General features: G+C 37.2%; 1 protein-coding gene across 1 annotated transcript in view; it reads right to left on the bottom strand.

The window, feature by feature from the left end:
- Positions 1-1,525: 1,525 nt before the first annotated feature.
- The window catches only part of LOC130708712 (centrosomal protein of 78 kDa-like), a 59,559-nt gene continuing 37,537 nt past the window's right edge, over positions 1,526-23,547 (bottom strand). The window contains exons 9-15 of the mRNA XM_057551420.1: positions 21,975-22,039; positions 17,324-17,707; positions 16,336-16,380; positions 14,781-14,911; positions 4,227-4,341; positions 3,232-3,403; positions 1,526-2,315 (exon numbers count right to left, since the gene is read on the bottom strand). Coding sequence (XP_057407403.1) covers positions 2,052-2,315; positions 3,232-3,403; positions 4,227-4,341; positions 14,781-14,911; positions 16,336-16,355 — 702 coding nt within the window. The 5' untranslated portion in view covers positions 16,356-16,380; positions 17,324-17,707; positions 21,975-22,039 and the 3' untranslated portion in view covers positions 1,526-2,051. The remainder of the gene's footprint in view (positions 2,316-3,231; positions 3,404-4,226; positions 4,342-14,780; positions 14,912-16,335; positions 16,381-17,323; positions 17,708-21,974; positions 22,040-23,547) is intronic.

Consider the following 23,547-nt stretch of genomic DNA (forward strand, 5'->3'; position numbering starts at 1 on the left):
CTCATGGTGCAGTGGTTAAGAATATGCCGGCCAATACAGGGGACACGGGTTCGAGCCCTGGTCCAGGAAGATCCCATGTGCCGCAGACCAAATAAGCCCGTGCACCACAACTACTGAGCCTGTGCTCTAGAGCCTGTGAGTCACAATTACTGAAGCCCGTGTGCCACAACTACTGAAGTCCATGCACCTAGAGCCCGTGCTCCGCAACAAGAGAAGCCACCACAATGAGAAGCCCACGCACCGCAAAGAGGAGTAGCCCCCGCTCACCGCAACTAGAGAAAACCCGCGTGTAGCAACGAAGACCCAATGCAGCCAAAAATAAAAAAATAAATAAATACATTTATTTTTAAAAAGTGGATGTATTTAAAGAAAACCAAAAAGGTCCTACTGTATAGCACAGGAACTATATTCAGTATCCTGTGATAAACCGTAACGGAAAAGAATATGAAAAAGAATGTATATAAATGTATAACTGAGTCACTTTCCTGTACAGCAGTAATTAACACAGCACTGTAATTCTACTATATGTCAATAAAAAATAAAATTTAAAAAAAGTGCCATAAAAATAATCACATAAGGGGGACTTCCCTGGTGGTCCAGCGGTTAAGACTTCGCCTTCCAATGGAGGGGGTGAGGGTTCGATCCCTGGTCGGGGAGCTAAGATCCCACATGCCTTGCGGCCAAAAAACCAAAACAAAAAACAGAAGCAATACTGTAACAAATTCAATAAAGACTTTAAAAATAGTCAACATCAAAAAAAATCTTTAAAAAAAAATCACATAAATCAGAAACAAATGAAACATAATAAAGTCCATACATTAGGGCTTCCTTGGTGGTGCAGTTGTTGAGAATCTGCCTGCCAATGCAAGGGACACAGGTTCAATCCCTGGTCTGGGAAGATCCCACATGCCGCAGAGCAACTGGGCCCGTGAGCCACAATTACTGAGCCTGCGCGTCTGGAGCCTGTGCTCCGCAACAAGAGAGGCCGCGATAGTGAGAAGCCCACACACCGCGATGAAGAGTGGCCCCCGCTTGCCGCAACTAGAGAAAGCCCATGCGCAGCAATGAAGACCCAACACAGCCATAAATAAATAAATAAAAAGTCCATACATTAAAAAAAAAGAGCATGGGTTCTGGTCACATCCCAGTTTACCACTTACTTATAGCTGTGTAATTTTGGGTAACTCACATAATGTCTCCTCAGACTCCTCATCTATAAAATGGGGATGGTAATAGTTCCCTACCTCATAGTGTTGCTGTAATCCATAAACACGGTTAAGTGCCTTGGTAAATGTTTGATGCTCTCTGGTTATTGTGAATTAAAATATGTCAATGGCTTCTGGTCATATGATTCATAATAGTTTGACATTTAACCAAATGGTAAAACTATTCCATTTATTATTCCCATCTCTTTTTACCCCTTACCCTGTTTTGTTGTTTATGTTTTCTCCCACCACAGAGTGTTAGGTCCAGGAGAGTAAAGGCTTTATTTTGTTCACTGTTGAAAGCAATAGCACCCAGAAAAGTATGGTACATATGAAGCCCTCAGTAAACACTAGCTGAATGAATGGTGCAAAGTGTCACAAGGAAAAATACACCAAAACTTTCAATTTAATAAAAAGTATAGATAAATCTTTCTCTAATGGCTTCCAGTCAAGTATTTTAAAACACCATATGCTATAATAAAAACATAAGTAATTTATTAAAATTTGAAGGCAAAAACATAATTTTAAAAGATTTTAAAAGATTTAGACCTATGTTAGGTGTGATGGAGTATGGATGCTTTCTTGAAATTCACAATCAGATCCAAGAGTATCACTTTCAGAATGTTCTAGTAGATTGAGTTTACTTTTAGTTGTCTTTGATGAAACAGTCACTATTCTACTCTCTTTCTTAACAAAAATGTGTTTTTTTGAAGACTCACTTCTAATTGATTCATTAAGCAAAGAATTATTTTGCCCACTTCCTTTGCTTTTCTGCTTTACAGGTGAGTCAGAGCAGGAATGCAGGCCCTTCCCAGGTTGTTTCTTAGCAGAGTATTTTTTGATATATTATTCTTTGGTCATTTTCTCTGAAGAAGACCTGCTATTTCTAGATAATTCCTCTTCTTTTCTTTGACTTCCAGTTCCAGAAATGACATCTGCTGAAGGAGAACATGTTCTAGCAATGAAATCTTCAAAAGACTCCTGCCACTGCTCTGTGACTGGGACCCCCAGGTTGTCTTTGGAAGTTTCTAAGGCCTCCTGAGTAGAGACTGGGACATGCAAGGAGTCGAGAGGCAAAGGAAGCCCAGCATCACCTGTAATTTTCTGAAACTGGAGGGAAAGACAAAAGACAAGACAAAAATTCAGTGATGAACAAAGCCAACCATTAAAAAGCAGAGTTCAAAACTTCAATGTTATTCTGTGATCTTATTATTAACACAGTAATTGATTATTCAGAAGATTTCAGAGCCAGTTTTTTTCTAATTCTATCTTGCCAAGTGATTCTCAACTTAACCTAGCTATATATCCAAGGCTATGTCCGCTACATTTTCAGACTTTGGTGATTGGGGTAGTTATTACCCATTGCCTTTCCCTCACTAAAAATGAAACCCTACTCTGTAAGAAAATTAATTTCTTTTCTATCCTCCAGGCACATGTAAACAGTATATAGTTTGTGACCAGACTGTGTTCTCAAGCTGTCAGTTCCCAAGACCAGTCTGTGATTGGCTGAGGTGGGCGAAGGGTGCTCCAAGTAAGGCTAGAGGAAAAGCTGACATGTTTCCCCTCCCATTCCCATGACCAGGTGAGTCACTATAATACCTTACGTATTAGCTATGTCAAGATTACTTATTTTAAAAATTCTATCAGTATGTGTACCTTCATTAGTGTTCCCTCATTGTAAGCTGACTGCATACAAATAGAAACCTAGATAAAATATGAATAGAATAGAAATTTATTCAATTTAAAATTTGGAATATTTTCTGTAATGTTTTCTTTCTTCATTAAGGAGAGTTTGCTTTAACTCATAAATTTTCTAAAGAACTTCCAGTTTTCTTATGTACAACAATACAGTATCATGAAATGGGCCCACATTTACTAATCTCAGATTTGGAGAGGACTCCACAGTCTTCTAGCTCCCGAGCATGTGAACTATTAGAGACTGACCATTATTATTTTCTCTCTGACTTGGTCATTTCCTTTTTGCTAATCACTCTTAGAATCATTAAGTGCTGTCCTGTCCACTTACTTGGAGATTTTGCGTTTGTACTGGGGCACTCTGCTTTGATTCTGCTTTTTCTTCTTCAAGTGCCTTCTTTTCTTCTTTAGGTGGACTACTAACAGTAGAATTCATCTGGGAACGACCTAGTAAATGAAAATCTGACTGATCTATACCAGCCATTGTGGCCAGCTGCCCAAGCCTGGACCAGAGGAGGAAAGGAGAAAAGACAAAGGTTATTATAATCACATAAGAGCAGTTTAGATTTCCCCAGACCTACAATCATGAAATACTTCTAAAATCTTAAAAGCCAACATCCTACTCCAGACTACAAGCCTCTCTCTCCCCCAAATTCTCAGCCCTTTCCAGATTCATCCTCTAGGAGACATCCCACTGTCTCACTAGCAGCTTCAACAAGTACCACTCACCTCGTCCACTGCCTGTCACACCTCCATTCCCACACTTCTTTACCACCTTTCCTCCAGTTTCCAAGAATGTGTTTGTTCCTTCCTTCCCAACACCAATTCATTCACTGACAAAACACCACTCCATCAACTATCAATCTCTACTTCCCTCTTTTAGCAAAATTGCTCCCGGTTGAGGACCACTGACCAATATCTTCCCTGTAGATTAATAATAATTTTTATGTCTAAGAAAAAAATAACTTTAATTCAAACTTATCAAACAAGCAAAATAAATGAAAGATAGGAAAATTCTTATCCATTCCCGAATATTTTCAATGAAAACTGCCTTCAATTTAGTCTTTACAAAAAACTATACCTACTAATTACTCTGTCTACAGGTTACTCTTTTATAATGGGCTCCCCACTCTACCAAAGCAGGCTCCCCTATTTGCATTTCTTAAAAAATTTAATTCCTCATTTTAAAACGTCAACTATATTACCTATAATTACACTAAATTTGGCTAAATATGGCCATGTAAATGATGAAAATTGCTTCAGTTCCTCAGCAAACTACCGTTATAGTCGCAAAGAGAAGAACGCCATGAAGAGAAATGAACTAACCCAGCATCTTTAAAGAGATCCAAGAAAGCATGGAACTTCTGAAAAGAATTCTCAGTGCTGCCCAAAACACCTTCATCATCCAGGATCATGCTTGTCAATGAGTGGGCATGAAGGCCTTCAGACAAAGAGAAATTCATATTTCTTAACTGGGCATTTTCATGTTCCAGCTATAAAAGAAGACTGAAAATGTCTGACATGATTTTTTCTTATTGTCATCAAAAGTAGTTTTGTCTAGTTTCAAGGAACAAAACTATAACACTCAAAATGTAATTAATCTGTAATTAACCTAACTCTCCACCAGTAAAGACAGAGACCATATCACATAATAACCAAAACCCCCAGGCACCCAACAAAGTTTCCTATATAACACTTAGGTGGTATATAAATAAACCAAAGTTACCGTTTTATTAATGATCTTTCACAAAAGATCACATTTCTAACTGGTTAAATTCATAATGGAGCCTCATTCCACATTAGAAAATTACCTGCTTTAAGTTTCCCTTAAATTAGAAAGTGAATTATAGAATCTGATTTGAACAAAACATATTACAACTCTGCTGAATGTTAAGAATTAACTTTAGTGAGCAAAATATCTAATGCTTACATTTAAAAGTCCTAAATCATACCCAACCCAATTTATTAAATGTACGATCACCAATATTTTCTTTGGCTTCTTGAAAATATTCACTCCCGTGCACTCTTCCCCTTCCACTCATCACCTATGCACTTAAAACCCCCTATAAGCTCAACTCTAGTATTTCTCAGAAAGGCTGTTATGTTCATGATGCCCCTTTTGCCTTAGATAAGCAGGTGCTCAACATTTATTGAATGAGTGTCCGCCAATTCAATGGATGCACTTTGAAAAATTCCTCCCTACGTTCAACCTATGATAAAGTATATTTAGATGGAACTTTTTAGATTATGCCCTGCTTTCATGCACATTACCTAATGTAATTCTTATAGTATATATTTTTATCTTGCATTGCATTCGTACAAGTTTTCCAATATCTTAAATTTATTTAAATGATTCACTTTCCTAATTCATTGCCAGGAGAGTCTCATCATGTCTTTTATGCTACTGTATATACAGTATATGAACAAAAAGTGCTTTCTTGAATCAAAGAATCATGAACAGAAAATAAGCTAGTGTCATATGAAAGCACACACACACACAGACACAAAATGAGATTTTCACATTTTTAAAAACATGCTTTCTGGAATATAGATCATATGATCACTAAATAACAGTAAATGCAAAAGTCCATATGATACAACCAATTTGCAACATATTACAGTTTTAAAGTTTACAAACTATGTGTACATGGCTTAAAATCAAATCAAAATAAACCGAAAACACTCTCAAAAGTATAAGAAATTGTTTGCCTCATTGACTCATTTATCAGCCTTAAGTCTTATTACTCTTTCCTCCTTTAACTGCTTTAGGCACTCCTCCAGTTTTTCCTAAACAAACAGAGTAAATATTATAACTAATTCGTAGTATAATATCCAAAAGCCTTTCCAGCTATAGGACTCTTCAGGATTTAGGGGCAGAGCCAGAAGTGAACTCAGGTTTTAGTCTGCTACTGGTAATATCATACCATGCTAGTGAAATGAATTATCAAAATCTATCAAATTAGCATAGTAAAGATTTATTTAAATTCTACTTTTTCCAACATAAATTTGTGGCAGCCCACCATAAAAGGCATATGCGTATAACATAGCAAGTCAGAAATAAATAGTTAAGACCAAGAAAGAAAACTTCTATTTTTATTTGTGGGTCTCTTTATAGTAGGAAGTCCTATTAATGAACATGGTTAATATACCTGAATTGCATAATTGTAGATTCAAAAGCATTTTTTTAAAAAGTAATCACTTTTAAAGCAATTTACAGTCAAGCACTGTTCCTGGAGTTCCCTGGGCAGTAAATAATCTAATCATCAAAACCCTAAGAGGGGGCTTCCCTGGTGGCACAGTGGTTAAGAATCCGCCTGCCAGTGCAGGGGACACGGGTTCGAGCCCCGGTCCGGGAAGATCCCACGTGCCGCGGAGCAACTAAGCCCGTGCACCACGACCACTGAGCCTACACTCTAGAGCTCCCGTGTCACAACCACTGAAGCCTGCACACATAGAGTCCGTGCTCCGCAACAAGAGAAACCGCCGCAATGAGAAGCCTGCACACCACTACGAAGAGTAGCCTCCACTCAACGCAACTAGAGAAAGGCCGTGAGCAGTATCAAACACCCAGCACAGCCAAAAATAAATAAATAAAATAATTTATTAAAAAAAAAAAACCTACGAGGAAAGAACAATCACTAGCTCCATGTTATTTTACAGATGAGGGAAACGGAGGCAGAGAAGTAGAGTAAGTAGAGCAGCACAGCCGAGGTGACACCACTAAGTAGCAGAGCCACACTGTGGACTCAGGAAGCTGGGTGCCATTCCTGTTCATGGAGGTGGTAGTCTTCCCACTCACCAAGGTCAATCAAATAAAATGAACACTGATAAACTCTCTTAGGAGTTTCAGGAACTAAGGCACTTCGGTCCTTGAAGTGGGGACACTGCTTGCAATAGGCTGAATTCTAACAGAGCCCCTAAGACTCCTACTTACTAAAGTACACAAAACTTCCACTTATCCAATCAAACCCTAAATCTAGGTGCTGTAGTGAAGGGATTTTGCAGACGGAATTAAGATTCAAAATCAGTTGATTTTTTAAGATAGGGAGATTATTCTCGGTGGATGTGACCTACTCGGGCACCCCATGAAAAGGACTTGAACTCTTCCTGAATTGAAGTACAAAAGGGACAAGAGGGAGACTCTCCATTGCTGGCTCTGAAGAAGTCCAATGCTGTGGCAGGGAAGGCAAGTGAGAGACCTCTAGGAGCTGAGACTGTCCCCCGACTGACAGCCAGCAAGGAAATGGGGACCTCTGTCCTGCAACTGCAGCATCTGAATTATGCCAACAAGCCGAAGAAGCTTGGAGGCATTCTTTCCCAGAGCCTCTGGATGCTAACACAGCCAGATTGACATCTTGATTTCAGCTCTGTGACCCACACAAACTATGGTGAACATCCAACGTTTGGGGCTCAATGTTTACACTTAAATTTCACGTGCTTTAACACTGTCAGGAGGGAACCCACATGTTCCAGTGTGTATCTGAGCAGGAAATCCAGTTACGCTGTGCCTGGACTTCTGACCTGCAGAACTGTGAGCTAGTCAAATAGGTATTGTTTTCAGTCAGTGAGATTGTAGTAAAAGCATTAATATTCTACTCAACCTCCAGGTTCATGGACAAAATAAATGATTGTCATTGTTTTGGGCCACTGTTTCGGGGTGGTTTCTTATGCAGCGATAAACAATCAGAATATCTATACTTATGAAAACAGTAAGGTATATTTATACATTTTAACTGCTTTGAACAATCACTTAAAGAATGAGGAACTCTATTATATGCCATCATTGGGAGAGGAACTGGTATCACTTTCTGGAGAGTAGCTTTTGGTACCTAACAACAATCCTACGTCAGGAGTTTACCCTAAGAAAATCAAAGATGTGGGCAAAGATTTATCTACCAACATGATGTCATAAGATTGTTTATAACCAAACCCTAGAAGAAAGCTAAGAGCCTCCAAATTGGGATTGGTTTCAATAAAAATAGCTCACCGTATGAAGGAATGTGTTGTGAAGCCACTAAGAAAAGAATGACAAGAGGTCTCAACCAGAGTTAATGAAAGGGCTTCAGGAGTTCTACATTCAAAATATATCTGTGCGTTTCTCCTGGGAGATGATGCATAAGCTTAATCAAATTCTCTGATGTAGAAGAGTATTTAGTGACATGGCAAAATATTTTTGATACTTTTTTAAGACAAAAGAGCAGATTAGGTGTGTGTACACGCAGAGGTGGCTTTTATTTCCTTCAATAAGTTGTTCACTGTTTTCAAAGATTTGCTCAATGAACATATATTTTTATATTCAGAACATGTTTAAAAAATTGAGAGTCTAAGAACTTCAAATTCTTTAATGTTTCATTACTAAACCCAGTCAAGTTTTCAATGGGGAAAAAGGGAAAAAAACTTGCAAAATTCCTCTACTTTTAGTATAATGGTTTAATCAATCTTCTAAAACTGATTTCAAAGAAATTCTAAGCAAATGAGCAAACAAACAAAAAACCCTCACCACAGTCAGAGGAAAGTAGACTAAAATTCCTGACTGGTTCTAAATAGCACATCAAAGTGCAATTACATGAAATAGTTTCTCCCTCTAATGGAGGGAATTAGAACACAGTGTGAAATTTTTCTGAAAAAGTGTACCCTCCTCCTACAAAGTATTAATAATTCATGTCCCTTACATGGAAATATGGAACCAAAAAAGTTAGAAAGTAAAATTGCTTGATATTCTATTACTTAAGTAAGACTAATGATAAGGCTTTGGAATAATTTTCCTTCCTGTCATCTGCTCTCCTTCCTCCCTTCTGTACACTGGCTAGGGTGATTTTTCTGGGACAAAGCTCCCATCATATTGGATATCAAATTTTATGTTCAATTTTCTCCATTTAACATTGAAATCAATCATTTCTCATATAATCAGGGGATTCATAACCTTGATTTTTTTCTGTGGGCTACAATATATTCCACTGAGTGGGTTTACTGGTTAACCATTTTACACATTTAAATTCTTGCCAACTTTTCAATATTATAAGACAAAATAACCGTTTTTATGCATGAAGGCTTTTTTCTATATTGAGAATAACATTCTTACAATAAATCCATAAAAATGAGTTTGAGATCAAAGCAAATGAATATTTTTAAGGCTCTGAGGTACCTATCTCCAAACTTCTTTCCAAAAGAGTTCTGAGATTTTATACTGCCATCAGCGATGTATCACTTGGTATATAACCTCTACTATAACGGTTGGCTTACTTCCTCACCTAGAGTGCAAGTTATTTGAAGATAGGGGGTGTATTTTATTAAGTGTTTATCCCCAGCACCTGTGCCTAGCACAACGTAGACGGTCAATAAATAATTGCTTAATAAGGAAAATCCCTGCCAATACAAGATGTATGTGTGTGAAAGACAGACTGTGTGTTTTTCTCTAACTGGATAGATGAAAACTTGTCATCTTCTTTAATGTGCAACTTTTTTGCTTATAATTAGTAATTAAATTTCTCTTTTAGATTATATTGTAAAAATTCAGATTCTCTGAGGCAAATGGGCCTGGCACTACCCATTAGCTATATAACCTTGGACAAGTTCTATAACTCTAGGCCTCAACTTCCTCATCTATAAAATGGAGATAAGCTCCCATATCACAGAGCTCTTGTGAGGATTACATGAGTTAAATCACATATAAAATTAGAAGAGTGCTTGGTACACAGCATATGTTCAATTAATGCTGAATAAATGAACATGTGAACACAAGCAGTAGTGAAGGGCTTAAAATAAAATAGTCTCATCCCACTCCCACATCCAGCACTCAAGAAGCAACCGATTCTGTATGCAGGTTTTTAATTGTAAAATACGATATGTGTACTGAGAAGTGCACAGGACAAAACTGTCAATGTGACAAATCAAAAGAGAATACTTACATAACCACTACTCGAATCTGAAAGTACTGATACTTGTCAGCATCTCAAAAACTCCCCATATCGTTTTCTCATCACAAGCTCCTTCCCTCTTCCTGGTTAAACACCATCCTCATTTCTCGACAATCATTTCCTTTAACCTGCATGCATCCCTAACAAAAGAGTTTAGTTTTGTCAACATCTAACTTTATCTAGAGGATCATAGTATATGAAGTCTTTTCTATCTTATTTCTTTCACTCAACATTGGTTTAAAAAATTCATCCACATTGCAGCCTGTAGCTCTAGTTCATTCAATTTTATTGCTTGATAGTTTTCCCACTGTACGAATACACATAATTTATTTAATTTTTGACTCTTAATGGACATTTGGTTTGTTTTCAGTTTGTGCTAATGCAAATCATGGACAGGAATCCTGCTGTACCGGTTATTCTGGTGCATTTACACAGGGCGGGGGTGAGGGCTGCTGGGTCACAGGCTATTTATATACCTTCAGTTGATGGAGAGTGCTAAATGCTTTCCAAAGTAGTTGTGTTGATTTATACTCCAGTATAAGCAGGGTAGAAGATTCCCATAGTACTCCAGGTCTACAATACCTGATACTACCAGACTTTATTTATGTATTTGTCAATCTGATTGGCATGTAGTTTCATTGGTTTTGGCTCACTTTTCTCTTATTACTTAATGAAGTTGTACACTTTTCTGTGTTTACTGGCTGTTTGGATTTCCTTTTTTATGAGGTTTACGTCAACTATTGTTATTTTTTATTCTTATTTTTAAAATTATTATTTATTTATTTTTGGCTGTGTTGGGTCTTCGTTGCTGCGTGCAGGCTTTCTCTAGTTGCGGCGAGCGGGGGCTACTCTTCATTGCAGTGGCTTCTCTTGTCGTGGAGCACAGGATCTAGGCACGTGGGTTTCAGTAGCTGTGGCACGTGGGCTCAGTAGTTGTGGCTCGCAGGCTCTAGAGCGCAGGCTCCGTACTTGCGGCGCACGGGCTTTGTTGCTGCGCGGCATGTGGGATCTTCCTGGACCAGGGCTCGAACCCATGTCCCCTGCCTTGGCAGGCAGATTCTTAACCACTGAGCCACCAGGGAGGTCCAACTATTGTTATTTTGAATTCTTCTCCATTTCCAAGTAATACTCTTACATGACTATTTTCTGACTAAATTTGAGGCATTATCTGTTCACTTTCTAATTTACTAAGTAAGGGTTTAGTTCCTTTACACTCTTTCCTATGTCCACAATGCTCAGTAAAGTTATGTCATCATTAGTTATTCCACTGCTCATGATCTCTTTGACTTGTAGTGATATACTTATAAACCTACACTGTTGATCCACTATAAACTCTCTCAACGTCACGCTTTGTAAAATGAGGACATTCATACCATCTTCCCTTTTTTCTACCTCCTGTCTACCTTCCAAACCTAGCTTTTACGTTGTCAATGTTGAAATTTATATTCTGTTCTATGCGCAGTTAAGCCTTCTGTCATTTGAGAGTCAGTAGGGAGTAAGGTTTAAGAAAACAGGCAGAGAGCCTAAACTCAAAGCCTCGATCCAACCCTAAATTCGGTACAGCCTGGGCAAGGTCCTTCCCTGTCTTAGCATCCTTTTCTCAAAAGTGGGAATGATATTAGCACCAACCTCATAAGCCTATTCAGAGGATTAAATGAGTTAATATATGAAAAAACACTTAGAGCCTAATATATACTAAGTACATGCTAGTACACAATACATTTCAGTACATACCAAGTTAATACTAATACATACTAAGTATAGTTTAGGTTAGTTATTTGTTATTACAGGCAAGTTGACAATAAAAGCTGCAAACCAAGACAGTATTGCCATTTTTACAATTAAATTAATATTGCCCACTGCAGATGTACTGTGACTCTATGTACAGACTACACCTCGTTCCATACTATGTCAGTGTCACTGCCCTTGTGCAGGGTGACCACATACCCCAAGCCGCCTTGGGCTGTTCCAGTTTATACCTGTTGTCCTGATGTTACAGCATTAGAGCGCCTCCTTACACTACTGAAGTGTAAGGAGTTTGGACAAGTTCTGGTTTGGACAACAAATTAGATAGGTGGTCATTACCCCTGTGTGTCACTGAAAACGGGGGCAGCTACAGTGTCAAGTTTAAGTGGATTCTTCTCTTCCTCACCAATAGTAGGTTAAAAATCAACCATAGTTTAGTTTGCTTCATGTTTATGTCAGTATAGCCTTTTCTCCTCTGGAGTTCAAGTTCCTTCTCCTCTTCCTCTCCCTCTTCCCTTCCAACAGTGCCTAATACCTAGTAAGTACAATATGCCTCAAGGTGTTTCTAAGCTCTCAATCACACAATCAATAGAAGCCTCTCCAATCTAGACTAGCTGCTCTCTGCACTGAATCCCCTTTTACCTTCCTTCTAGGTTTATTGCCTTATTTCGTTGGATTATTTCTATAAATAGCTTAAGGTGTAGCACAGGAGGTAAATTTTTCAAATTTCTTTGTGTACAAAATATCTCATTCAGCCTCCACTTATGACTGATAGTTTGGCTGGATACAAAACCCTAGGGTGAAAATTATGTGCTGGAAAAGTTTGGAGGTATCTTTCTAATGCCTTCCAGCATCCATGGTTCTGATGACAACTATGATAAAGTCAGATTTTAACTTTTTTTTTAGGTGACCAGTATTTTTCTCTCTGGAATGGATGTATCCTCTCAGTATTTTATTCTATTTTAATTTATTTTTTCAGTATTTCAAAGTTTCACAATGAAGGGTGCCTAGGTATGAGTCTATTCTTGTTCATCTTGCTCAAAACTTGAGTAACTATTTTCAATCTGAGGCCTGATGCCTACTTTCAGCTGTGGGGAATTTTGTTGCCCTTTGACAGCTTCCCTCCATTTTTTGTCTGGGTCTGGAGTTTCTAATAGTAACATGTTGGATCTCCCAGATGCAGCCTCTCTAACATATTGCTATCACATTTTCCATTGTGTCGTTCTTTTTTATATACTGAGAAATTTTTTAAATTCCTACTGAATTTATTTCAGCAACCATATTTTCATTTCCAAGACACCTCTCTTGCTTTCTGACCATTCTCTTTTTAATTAACACCCTAGTCTTATTTTATAGTTGCTAGCTCTTTTTAAACCTCTCTCAGGATACTCATTAGGGTTTTTGCTTAAATTATTTTGTTTCCTAAATTGTCCCCGGTCCTACCAGGATATGTTTTCACTTTTTTTCCCCCTCTCTCATGTTGTAAGCTTTACTCAACTATCAGGCAAATGACAGTTATTTTCTATTTAAGAATGAGCGCAGAAAGCTCCCTGAAGTCAACGACTGATTGGCTTCTTATGCAGGAAGAAGTGGGGAGTGACTGTAATAGGATTCCCCCCAAACACTCTTTTCTAGGGTGTAAAAACTCACACTAGCTGCCCTAGTTCTCCCCAGTTTCACTGTTTTCAAAATGAAATCATCTCATTTCAGGAGCGTGAGGGCGGGGCTGGGAGTCCACTCCTCCAAACACAACCCTTCAATGAGCTCCCCTATTTCAGTCACACTTTTAACTAACTCCACCCTCTCTCCTACATGTGCACCTGAGCATGGGGCTACTTCTGCAGGTGGGGTCAGAATCCTCCTCAGTTGCAGGTGGTCCCTGTGCATATTCTAGGTGATGCTTTTCCTCTGTTCTACTGCTTCAGTTTCACACTCTTCCACTTGTCTTCTGTCTTTCAAAACTATGTTGAAATCTCTTGACTGTTTTTGGATTATGTACTTAAACACTTTGATACCATCCTTGTAGTGTCTTGTCAAAACGGAGATGAGCTGCAAGGGTTCTCAGTGCATTCTGAATCTGCTATTCTGTGGTCCCAGTGTTTAAAGTTCTTGGTCTTCCCCAGTCTATCACTGCTTTTAGAAATACAATCTCCTGTTCTACTCATGAAGGAAATGAATACAACACATCTAAAATGACAAGGAATGCGGCTTAGATGCTCTAGGGTCTTGTTGTACTCTGCAACTTACTAAGAAACCACTTATGTGCTACAAATTGTAGGTGCTCATTTATAAAACGAAAGGGGGGTAACTCTACATGAACTATAGATTTCTCCTACTGTAACATTTCATAATTTTCTAAGTTTTCTTAAAATTTCTCTATATTATCATTAATTTTAATTAAAAACATAAAAATCTAACATTCTCTTTTGAAAATCAAAGAGTAATTACCATAGTCCTACAATAAGGGGATAATTAGTTCTGAAACCTGTCAAGTTTCATGTTTCATACGAAAAGAGAATCATATTAAATAATTTTTAAAAATTAAACATGGACTTTGTAGCACAAAGACAAGGTTCCCCCAAATAGTATTCCCTTATTTACTAGAAATGTTCAGCTCTGCATTAAAGTTGAAATAAAACAAATATATTATTTTTGAGGTGCAAAAGTTTCTTATGAAAATCAATTTTTCTTTTCTGTCCGTACAAACAAAAGTATGGAATCACATTAGATGTCAGGTTTATTAGGGAATATAATGTAGCTTCTTGATGTTTTTTATTTTAGGAAAGGAGAATATTAACATCAAAACTTTTTTCAACCTTACTTTTATTTAAAATGAGGCCATATTTTCCTCTTATAAAAAGCGAGTTCAACTAGAACTGTCAATTTTCTCATTTGTAAAACAAGAGCACTGAATCAGCTGACTATATTCATTCAGAACTCAATTTCTTTATCTTATGATCACTAAGGTTCTCCCTAAATTGAATATCCTAAGGTTCTAAGGAAAAGAAACTATATTACTAACGACATGTTTTGATTTTTATTTCTTAGAGTTCAAATGTCCACCATTCACCTTGGTCTAAGCTTAAGGAACCATTCAAGGGGATACAATGCAGATGGGAGGAGAAAACAGAACCCTCACACAAGCTGTGCAGTGTTGCAATCAGGCTTCCATTTGAAAAATAATCTCCTCTATAGCTTTAAAGTGATAACTTTGTACCTGCAATGCTTCTTGTTTCAAACTGATTTTCTCTGGCTCTTCCTGAACACTTTCTGAGGAATCTTCGACCTCTTCGATTTCTGAGGAGGAAGGACTCTCTACTGTCACAGTCACAGGAAATTCTGATGGACCTGAGTGTCACAAGAAGAAGATAGGAAACCACAGAGTTGTTAAACTGAAGTGCAAAGAAAGAAGACAAGATTGTATAAAAGATAACACAAGCCAGATACCAAATATCCAAATATTAGAGGACAGTTAACAAAAGTGATCTGAGGTATCATTATTTATAAATATCTCTCACTGCTCCTTAGTCTAAAACAGGCAATGACTAAGTAAAAGTACAGTAACTTATTTTTGCTATGTTACTGTACAGACCTCTGTTGTACATGGTTAGGATTAGTAATGGGAATTGCCCATATTGTTTTATTAAGTTTCTTTCACAGAAGCCAAGTGAAGAGCCAAGGTAAACATTTTTTCTCAGATCAACTTTATACTGCAAATGAAAAATGTATTCTTTACCATCAGACGAAAACAGTCTGGAAGAAAGTGTAGCTTTTCGGAGGAAAATACATCAGTAAAGGGACTGATGAATAATCAGAAAGTCAAAATATCTAAGCTGTGAATAACAGACGTTAGAATTTTAAAAAATAAATCACATACACATACACAACTAAAACTGACCCATCAAAAATTTCATTTTCTCATCACCCGTAAGCCAAAACTAGGGTAACAGTAATACAATTCTCCTGTCAAGCGTCACTGCCACTGCAATGTTGTTCCATAGGACATTTCCAAACATTTAAAAACTGACCTGGCCACAACCCCATAAAAGTCTACAGATCATACAGAAGTGTGCTGGGATTATATAACTACGCAGAAGACAAGTCACTAGGACATCATTTTCACAACAAGCAGCAAACCTGCAGCATAGGAAATTCCCAACAGGAGAACGAGGCGCACACCCCTCCCTCTGGGCATGCAAGGGCAGGACTGACACCCAAGGTGCTCTTCTCTCAATCTCAGCAGTGGTGCCTTTCACAGAGCAACTATGCAGTCTCCCAAGACCACTGGGAAGGAGAATCTGATACTGACAGTATTAGCTTGCCATGAGGCCATAAGCGAGGGAATGTGTGTGGCCTTGGTGAGAGAGCAGAGGTTTGGGAGATGTTGCTTTATATTGGCTTTCAGATCAGGAAGTTGTACATATAGCCTGCAAACAACATTTCTTGAAAACATATGAACATTCTTGAGTATGACAGCTCCATGTGAGGGGTCAGAAATGGCAGTCAAGTTCATTTCACTGGGTAACAGCTGATTTGCGGACTGAAGAACACGCTTCCTTGTTTACAGACATAACCACAAGGCTGCCAGTTGTGTGCAAAATCCACACAACTACACAGTTGCATTGGGAGAGCAACCAGACAAGTTTTACATGGATTTACTTCAGAGAGGGAAATGCTTCTTGTAAGGCTCTGTCAGTTTAAAAAGCAAAAAGAATGACCACCCACCTTTCCCAATTCGACCCCTACATGTCATAAATATGATAGCTACATACCTGCACCTGATTACATACATCACGAGTTTGATGAATGGAAAGCCCCTAAAAGGATATCAACAAAACCAAGTTAGATCTTGATGTAAATACATCACCAGTTAAATCCAGTTAATACAACTATTTAGTATTATGTACAGTATCCATACAGAATTGTGTATAAAAATAAATAAGCTCAAAAGAAGGACCTGGAGGGCTCTGTTACAGAGAAAACTGAACAGAATTCAGCCGACTGGCTTGGTGATAACTCTCTGAACTGCTGAGAGACCCCTTCAGTTCCTATGTTCAGGATGGTTGAGATTTCAGTCTCACTTCTTTAAATGGTGATATTAATCGTTCTCTAATTTACCACTCTGTGTGACGAGGATGGACCTGAGATTAAGTGTCTCACCAAGAAGATAGGAAACCACAGAGTTGTTAAACTCAAGTGCCAAGACTGGGGATTCAACACTATAGTTTATGCAACAGCAATTCACATTACCATTTGCAAAAAATTAGTTGGTTGTCCAACAGGGATTATAAACATCCATTTAACATGAGCTACTGAACAGATACTTTACACAGTAACTCCTTCAAGTACTATTTAAAATCAATTCTCTTTGTTTTCTTAAGCAATTAATTGTTAACCTCCAATTTCATGAATACTACCAAGTAAGTCACTTGAAAATCATCTAGAGCAATCTATTTCACTTAGCAAGCCTAAAGCTATAATTCAACAATTTTATTTACTGTTCTATGACAAAAATTACTATGAACAGCTATCCCTTGGATAAGTAATCAGCTAAAGCTAGCTTGACTCACTAAATCTGATTTACTGAGTTAATAAGCCAGTTGATTTAGAATAGGTCTAATGCAGATTTCTCATCCATTCTGCATTAAACTACTTCCCATGTCTAAAATATCTTTTTTCCATTCGTACATATCCAAATTCCTACTTCTGTGCTGTAGGGCTTGGCTCAACTACACCTGCCTTTAGTGAAACTTTTCTCACCTGCACAATTGGAGATAATTTTAGTCTCCTCATGACTCCCACGGGGAAACCTCTGTTGTGACACTTGAGAAACAACTTGAAACTCCCAGTTACTTTTTGTTTTTCTTCCTTAGAGGGCTCATTAGGCAGAAGCCATGTGTGAGTTATCTTTTTTCCTCTGTAGAAAGCACCAGAGACCACCCACGTAATAGAAGTTCCAAAATAAAGAAATCTGAACGACTGTAAAGACAGGGAATGCAAACATATTACCTGTTGCTTTTTGCACGTCTGCAGTACGCCAGGGCAGGAAACCAGACACACCAGGTGGTAGAGGTTCAGGACCATAACATTCTTTACCAGCAGAGTGTTTCCTTCCATTACTTACAGGTTTCTTTGTGGCCAATCCTATGTTTGACAAAGCACGAAAGAAGGAATCAAGATGCACCAAAGGTCTACAGAGCAACTCTCAAACGTGTACAGTTTGAAAGGAATCAAACAGGCACTGTACAATGATGCCAAGGCCATTAAAAAAAGGATCGTTTTGTAAAAAGGTTTTACATAAGCCAGCATTTTTTAAAAATATAAGTTCTCTACAGTAACAAGTTATTTTAACTAAAAGAAAAGTATTGAGATGTGCAGAAATGGAAAAATAAATTTTTTAAATATCCCAAAGTATGATACATTTTATGTATCATACAGAAACACTCAAGTTTATTGAATCTTAGAACACCTTTGGCATTTCTGAATCTCAAGGATAGTGAAACACAGGTATACCCATGACTTCTGCCAAACAGAATCTTCAGAATTAGACCAAAATTTCAATTTAAGATGAATTTTTCTATGTAAAAACAATAAAAGTTATAAGACTGCAAGTTGCTGGGTGGTAGGTGAGTCAATGTTACTCTCCTATAAGCCTGTCAACCTTCACTGCTCCTTTGATTTCATATAGAAAACACACAAAAAAACCAATGAAACCCACTGGATAAAAGAGTGAAATGTGGAGACTTATCCTATATTTCAGTAGTAAAGAGGCAAGTACCTTTATATGAAATATTTGATTGCAAAAACTAGACCTATGTGTTAATATTTTATTTAGAACAAGCCATACATTAAAATTCACATTTAAATATTTAATTTGAATTTACTGAAAACAAACATCATAGGTTAAAATGGTTATATTTATCCTTCAAATCTACTATATTTCATGTTATTTAATTTATTTATTTTAATAGATCTTTATTGGAGTATAATTGCTTCACAATTCTGCGTTAGTTTCTGTTGCACAACAAAGCGAATCAGCCATATGCATACACATGTCCCCATATCCCCTCCCTCTTGAACCTCCCTCCCACCCTCCCTATCCCACCCCTCTAGGTCATCGCAAAGCACCAAGCTGATCTCCCTGTGCTATGCTGCTGCTTTCTACTACATTTTAGCAGCATTAGGATGGAGTGTAAAATAGAGTGTATGTGGTAATATAGGATAACTATTTCATAGAGTGTAGCTTATTGATAATCACCACATGATCCTGTGTGATTTAACATGCCTCTTAAAAATATATAGGAGCTCAGTTCATTTTGTGCTATTTTATTTTGTTTTTTAACTTAATTACCCTCCCAAAAAAATGTCTGTATGCATGTGGTTTGTATGTGTATACCCTTCCTTTACTTTCAGAAACTAATGCAAATACATTTGTATTAAAATTTTTTTTAATTACACTTTTCGTGTTAGGAGATAAAAACAATTTCTAATAAAAGTTCCCATCTTTTTTAGGCATACATAATTACAATATAAATGTGACACAATTCACACCATTATCTTACCCCTATACTCACCTGGATCTAAGTATATACCCAGCTATTGATTTGGCTTACCTCTATATCTCCAAATAACTGAGGCAAATACAAAAAATAGCCCAAGAAATAAAATTACTCTTAAAATAGCTCAATGAGCTTGTATACTTCAGTTACATTTCCACTTGTTTTAATCACGCTAAATAAAAAAAAAATTTTAATTGTTTTATTCTCATTCCATGATGCCGTATTATTACCACCAGGTACTAATATTACAGAATTCTTAATATGTTTTACATATACATGTTTTATTTATATATATTTCCATTTCTAATATTATAGCAAAAGGCAACTTAGCTATTGTAAGAACGCTTTACATATCATATAAATTTTTAATGATAATATGTAATTAGTGTAATACCACAAATCTTAACTTCTTTGTATGTACTATTTGATTATTAAAATATCACTGTCTTGGGCTTCCCTGGTGGCGCAGTGGTTGAGAATCTGCCTGCTAATGCAGGGGACACGGGTTCGAGCCCTGTTCTAGTAGGATCCCACATGCCACGGAGCAGCTGGGCCCGTGAGCCACAACTACTGAGCCTGCGCGTCTGGAGCCTGTGCCCCGCAACAGGAGGGGCCGCGATAGTGAAAGGCCCGCGCACTGTGATGAAGAGTGGCCCCCGCTTGCCGCAACTAGAGAAAGCCCTCGCACGAACCGAAGACCCAACACAGCCAAAAATAAATAAATAAATAAATAAATAAATAAATAAAAGGAATTATTCTAAAAAAAAAAAAAAAAAAATCACTGTCTTGAAGTAACAATTGGCAGACAAATCATAAGCTTTTTTTTTCACTTCATAAACACTCTTAACAACTTCTATTTAATACACTATTGTCCAAGCAAGTTGATTAATGGAGAATCAAAAACATACATCTTTAAGAAGAAAAAGAAAAGTTGTATTTATGAAGATGTTTACAATAGTTTATTTTAGGTTATTTCCAATGTTTCACCAATTTAAAAACTGGACCAACTCAATGAAATCTTCTGAATCCAATGTTAAAAAGTATAACTATGAATCATAAAATTTAAATTTAGTATGAAAAGATAAGAATGGCAAATTATATTGAGGCTATGTGGAATTATGTTTATAGACAACAGGAAGAGAAAATAAAAATGTAAACAATGCTTGATAGGATAATGAGATTAGAGATGGTCTTTTAAATTTTTCATTGTTATGCTAATACAATACCTTTATAAAACCTAAAAATCTTGAAACAACACATTTAAAAAAAATTGTGGTAAAATACACAAAACAGAAAATTTATCATTTCAACCATTTTAAAGTGGACAGTTCAGTGATATTATGTCAACAAATTTTTAAAACTTTCAGATGGCACCCGAGTAAAATATGTGCTGTCCATTGGTGATTTTAATGTATCTGGTATATAACTAAAGTCACCACAAAACTTTTTCTGGGAAACTGGCAGATCATAAACATAAAAAAATTATTTTGCTTTATATTAAACCTTATTGTTTTACTATTTCAAAATTCAAATTTACTCACAAGAAAGAGTCAATTTCATATTAGATTTGGTTTAACAAATGCTGCTCCTGCTATTTATTCTTATCACCAAAAAAAAAAAAGAAAAGGACTATTTGTGACTTAACGATAATATATTCCAGAAAATTAAAAGTTAAGGTCTCTTAGAAACAATACAAACGTTATCAGGAAAAGTGAAGTATACCAAATTTATATATTCAGGAGAATGTGAAACTTATACCATTGATTGTTAGAGGGTTTTAAAAGCTTTTTATTACATTTGGTAACAAAATTCTAGGCTTAGTTGTAAAATCCTGGGTTAACTATCATTTGGAAATTTAAATATACTTTACAGTAAACATTTAGAAAATGTTTTTCTAAAATGTTCCATCTAGGTCAATAAACTGGTCTGTAGAAGTCTTTTATAAGGGTAATACATATTTCAAGTTTTTTTTATCATTGAGAGAAACAAGATATTATCTGATTCAAAAATTTAGGTAAGAATTCCTAAGAAAGAAGCAGGGAACAATGGGAAGGTTGGAACTGCGAAGAAATTTTGTTTCGTATAGCACAAAAGGTAATTCTTCATATAAAAAAAAAATCATCCCTCAAAAGCACCACTACTAAAATTATCATCAAAGTGCACCCCAAGTTTCAATTGCGAAGTATTAGAAGTAATCATCAACCAGGAAATATTTTCAAAGTAATGAACTTTTTATGAAATTCAAACAATAATGTTGGTTAATATGGTTAATATTAACATCTCTTTAAATTCATTTATTATATCTATATTCTATAAATTCTCATAAGTATCAAAATAATTCTAGGCCTCCTAATATGCATGCGGTTAATATTGGCTGTTTTAATTTTAGCACACCGGAAAACATAAGGGGTATAAGTTCTAGTAGCATTAAAAACAAGAAAGAGTTACCAATTCTAATAGTAACTTTTCCTTTTCAACCACTTCCCAAAATTATAGTTTTCTTTTTCTGTCTAGCAGCTTTGGATGGTTCCTTCCCGATGGAGAAGTTATCCACTAGTACTAAGACAGAAATGATAAATATGCCATTTCAGTTACAGGTAATTTATGAGAGTTTGATCTTAATTGGAAATTAAGATACTTTAAGTTAATAAAAGGTTTTCAATCTGCATTTCTGGGAACCTAAATTAAAGCATCACACAATATTTTCAAAAACAGAAAAGCCATTTGATTTGACTAAAAACTTAGTTTTAAGATGGCAGAAAGTACCTTGATAATTTTCTTTTAAGAAAGAAAGAAAAACAACAAGCCATTAAAGAGAAATTCTTCTGAGAGAACTAAAACACGTTATATACCTCTGACTTGGCACTCCTTCCATTCTGGAGACCTTTTTTGATAACTGCTTTCATCACAGAATGATCTAAAGTAAAATAAATTGAAATTAGAGTAACTATTTCCCAATGAGTGGCTATTTCCATTTAAAACCAAAAGCCAACTAATTATTGCTTTTCCCATAAAATTAAACATGAAATCTTCATTATGTAATTATACACTTATTTCCCCCTTTGTGTATTCTAATTTCTTCCTCAGAAACCTACGATGCCATCTTGCAGACTGTCCCCAGTGGCTACTATTTTGGCAGCAGCAAAGGTCAACTTTAAACATTTTGCATCTAAAGTAGCTTTGGATACCTCTGGATAGAAAGTACAGTCTGAGCACTGTCCAGACACTTAGATACCTAAAGGGCATCTAAGATGTCAAACCAAAGTCCTGATATTCCCTCAAAAGCTGCTCCTCCCATCAGCCCCCTTCTTCTAAGTGATACCACCCAGTTGCACACATCATCATCAATGACTTGTCTCCTTGTTACTATTTCCTTCATACCTCACATCTAATCTATCCACAATTCTTGTTAGCTACACTCTCAAAACACAACCTGAATTCAACCACTTTTCACTTGCTCCAAACTTCCAACCTAAGCTAAGCCATAAACATCTCTTATTTGGACCACTGTGACAGTCTACTAACTGGTCTCCCTGTTTCTCTTCTTTAACCCTCCCCCCGCCCTGAGTCTATTCTCTATAGCAGGTCATCTTATTCAGATACTATTTGGATCATGCCTTTTTCCAGTTCAAAACCCTCAACTCATTTAGAATAATCCACATCTTTACTCTGGCCTTCAAGACTTTACAAGATCAGACCCCTGGCTAGCTCCTTGAACTCATGTCATACCACACTCTTCTTCACTCAGTACTCTGGCCACGTTGGCCTCCTTGTTTTTCCTTAAATACTCCACCCGCCTACATGCCTGCATACGCATTGCCTCCTTGTCCTGAAATGTGCTTACCCCAGATCTTCCATGGCTTGCTCCTCTCTTCATTCAGGTCTCTGTTCAAATGCCACTTCTCCAGTGAAGCTGTCCCCTAACAAACCTATCCAATGGAGTCCTACCTGCTCCCCCCCCCAACTCTTCTTACATTAAGATATCTTTGCACTTCCTACTATCTAAAATTATATTACTTATCTGTTTACTCATTTCTATCTGAACTCCTTCACTAGAATGTAAGCTCCATGAGGGCAAGACTTTTGCCTGTCTGGGTCACTGCTTTATCCCTAGTGCCTGAGCCGTATCTGGCACACAGAAGGTATTAAAAAAATTACTTGTGGGCTTCCCTGGTGGCGCAGTGGTTGAGAATCTGCCTGCTAATGCAGGGGACACGGGTTCGAGCCCTGGCCTGGGAAGATCCCACATGCCGCAGAGCGGCTGGGCCCGTGAGCCACAACTGCTGAGCCTGCGCGTCTGGAGCCTGTGCTCCGCAACGAGAGAGGCCCGCGCATCGCGATGAAGAGTGGCCCCCGCTTGCCACAACTGGAGAAAGCCCTCGCACAGAAACGAAGACCCAACACAGCCAAAATCAATCAATCAAT

Source organism: Balaenoptera acutorostrata, chromosome 1 (assembly GCF_949987535.1).
Source record: "Balaenoptera acutorostrata chromosome 1, mBalAcu1.1, whole genome shotgun sequence".
Taxonomy (NCBI): Eukaryota; Metazoa; Chordata; class Mammalia; order Artiodactyla; family Balaenopteridae; genus Balaenoptera; species Balaenoptera acutorostrata.